Raw genomic sequence first — 3,481 nt, 5'->3', positions numbered from 1 at the left:
CTCTTCTTTCTCCTAACTTAGTACTAAGATTTTGCACACTTCTTACTTTATGATCCCCCGTTAAGCAGTCAATTTCCACTTCGGAACAAGCCACCCCATAGCTGAAGTAGTGGAAGGCATTCCCCGAGTTCGTCTCAAAGCTGTAGCCAAGGTTGGGTGTTCTGGGGAAGAAGACAGAAAACACTGCACATGTATTAAGATGAACATGCCCCCCCACACACACACACACACACACATGGCTTGTCCCACAAAATCCTAAGATGCCAAAGGTTTTATTTTTTCATTCAGATGCCATTCAAAAGAGTCCACGTGTTTTAATATTTTGGACTTCTTCTTGAAATCCAGATATTCCACAGTATTTTCCCTCATGTCTGCTCAGTTCTGCCAATGGCCCTTATGTGAGCCATTCTGCACAGCCGAGTGGTGTATAGCATCGGTGTGCCAGCCTCTTCATGGGAGAAGCAGGTGACGCATTTGCCCAAGTTCACGGTGGACATGAAAGACAGACCCCAGAGGATCTGCTGGATGAGAATTCAAGGTCTCAAAACCAAAGACCCTGCCTGTGCTGCGTCCTGGGCTGCTCCCCTTTCTCCAGGTGAGAGTTAAGGTCAGCACCTCATGTCAGCCTGGATCTACCTTTAGCCACTTGCCTGCATCTCTCCTTGGCTGCTGGCCCCTTCTCAGTTTCAACAAATGATGTGAGGAAAGTGCTATTAATAGAAGCAAATGCTCTCTTCTACTTGTTTTTCTTCTTTAATCCTGAGTATCTTATGCAATTCCAAGTTCACCCAAGCCAAACATGTGTGGGCACACATTCTCCTACTGGAGTTCATATATTCCACACCTTTGTTTTTCTATGCATGACACAGCAATAACTTGAGCTGAGGGGATTGGAATCTTCTTGAAAACAAACCCAACTCAGAGCTGAGGGAAAAGGCTTCTCCCAGGAGAACACATCACCTCCTTTGACCTCTGATGTCACCATGTTCACTTGGGTGTTCCTGTATCCAACCCAGTCTTACCAACTCTGACGATGAAATAAGAACTTCTGAGAAAATCTGCTCTCGCCTCTGTTTGTGCAGGGTCAAATATCAGAAAACCCAGGGAGCACTAGCAAAACCTGACTTTGTCTAAAATGCATACTGAACGATTTTTCCAAACACATGATCTATGAAAGAAAAGGTCCTAATTAAATTTTCCAGAGAAAGCTAGAACATTATGGTGGATGGTAAATTGGATCGCACCTTTTACAGCCTCTAAATCAGCTGAGCTGGGTCTCTAGAACTTTGTGCTGCTACTGGATTTCAAAGTCGCAGAAGGTATGGGCTCTTTTCCAAATCTCACGTTAAGTTCTGTTGAGCTCTGCACTTGGTAAGGAGACCCCAGGTTCTAAATCCTCCTCTCTTCCTTTGAAGGAAACCCTCCATAAAGAAATCCAACACATTTGGCAGAGCAACACACAAGGGCAACTCAACACAGCAGACAGTTCAGGGTCTAGGGGAATACTGAGGGAGGGATGGTCCTACCCTGTCATAAATGAGGACATGGGCTCAGAGAGAATCCCTCATTTCTCCTAATGGAATGGCATGCTTTAAGACCAGAATTAGAACACAGGTCTTTAGTTAATGGCAGATCATGCTTTTGCCTTGTTGGCACATAGTTTGGCGATGCCATGTATTTTAGAGCATCTTTAAATTGAAATGAGCAGAGACCACCGAAGAGGTAACAGTCTTGGTGGGACTGCAGAGGTTAGGATGACCACAACTGGTGAGGTGGGTGAGTGCGGCACTGTCCTTACTTATAAAACCCAGTAGCAGACAAGCTCACTGCGTCCAGGTAGGCAGCCATGACCTGAGGAGAGGAAATAGACAACAGGAAGGGCTCAGCATGGTTGCCAGGATCCCTGACCCATGAGTTCACCCCCCTCCTCTGGAAGCTGACCAACTATTTGTACCCCATGGCCCTCACTTCCATACCTTGCCTCACATTCTCACTGCACTGCGTGACTGCACTGTGCCCTCCCCTGCACTAGGTCCCCACCATTGGAAGCCTGGGGCGCTATAATAGCCTCCTAGCTGGCCTCCTCCCATCAAGTAGCCTCCCCATCCTGCCAGGTAGCCCAACCCAACCGCATTGTGCATCTTAACATACCATACTGCCCACATCACTCTCCTACTCTAGAACTTTCACTGATTCCCCATTGTCCATAGAGTAAATGCTTGACATTAAGGACCCCAATCCTCTCTCTGGCTTTATGCTGTATACACATCATTGCCATGCCAGCCAAATTCAAGTGTCAATTCTCTCCCAGCCCTTCCATGCCTGCACACCTCTACACCTCCATTTGTGTGGTTCCTGCATTGTAGCTGTCCCAATCCTTTTCTTCTCTTCCCTCAATGACCAGCTCAGGTTTGCCCCTCCATGTCTCCATGCTAAAATCCAAACTACCAAAATCAACCTACACTCATGTGGTGTGTCCGTGTGAGGTATCTTTGAGTGTGGGAAGGGAAGTAGAGGTCACGTGAGGCACAGTGGGTCTAAGAGAAATAGCTTATTTTCTTTCAGACTATAGAGGGAGACTCGTACAATCTGAGCTGGGTCATGTGTGGACTCATTGTACATGTTTCCACTGTGCTCACTTTTCCCACCCCACTCTGGGAGATGGTAAAGCAGGGCTGCCACGGAGATGTCTGCTTGTTGGAAGAGACGAAGGTCCCCCAACCAAGAGAGACACCCTTGCGGCTTCCCGCTGAGGGTTCCCAACACACAGCCCTCCAAACCAGAAACCAGAGAACTGGGCTCATCCTTGTGATGAGTGCTTGCCGGCCACTTATAAATCCTCAGAAAGATAGAAACTCTTGGGTAATGTCTTTTTTCCAGCTCCTTCACAGATGGAGCCGCAATTGACCCAGAATCCAGAGCTGAGTCAGAGGAGGTGCTGCTGAGCAGCCCTCTGAGAGCAGTTGTCAAGAAACCCAGGCTCCTCAAGTCTGAGGACAAGTGGGCTATGGACCAGGCCCAAGTCAGGCACAGTCAGCGGTCCCCCTACCTTCTCAGGCTCAGGACAGCCAAACCCCCAGTCTCCATGAGGTCGTCAAGATCCTGGCTCAGAAGTTTTCATCAAGTGCCTTCCCTCCACTATGAAAACCATAGAGAAAGGGGCCCAGCAAGGGGGAGCATGTACTTGTCCTGTGAAACCACACAGACCCCTCAGCTACTCTGCCTGCATGACTGGATCATGTCCCTGTGGCAGGGACAGAGAGCCTGCCTTTGATTTCTCCTCTCTTCAAAAGCAACTTGGATCAGCTCAGACTTACCCAGTCTTCCCAGGAGCCACTAGGATTCTTCTTCTTGAAGGGCTCCAGTCTTTTCAGGATGGTCTGACAAGCTTCCTGTGAACACACCCCCACACACCAGACATATCAATGTTCTGTATTTCCTGGCCCAGACAAAACCCCAAGGGCCTCAGCAAGGCCACCTC

At 48.4% G+C, this 3,481-nt stretch overlaps 1 protein-coding gene across 1 annotated transcript in view; it reads right to left on the bottom strand.

The window, feature by feature from the left end:
- LOC115290731 (xanthine dehydrogenase/oxidase-like) overlaps positions 1-3,481 on the bottom strand; it is a 55,753-nt gene that overhangs the window by 5,030 nt on the left and 47,242 nt on the right. Inside the window, exons 20-22 of the mRNA XM_029938556.1 lie at positions 3,318-3,392; positions 1,799-1,851; positions 25-161 (exon numbers count right to left, since the gene is read on the bottom strand). Of these exons, the coding sequence (XP_029794416.1) occupies positions 25-161; positions 1,799-1,851; positions 3,318-3,392 (265 nt within the window). The remainder of the gene's footprint in view (positions 1-24; positions 162-1,798; positions 1,852-3,317; positions 3,393-3,481) is intronic.

The sequence above is a fragment of the Suricata suricatta genome, chromosome 4 (assembly GCF_006229205.1).
Source record: "Suricata suricatta isolate VVHF042 chromosome 4, meerkat_22Aug2017_6uvM2_HiC, whole genome shotgun sequence".
In the NCBI taxonomy this organism is placed as follows: Eukaryota; Metazoa; Chordata; class Mammalia; order Carnivora; family Herpestidae; genus Suricata; species Suricata suricatta.
This window is presented reverse-complemented; position numbering and strand designations above follow the sequence as displayed.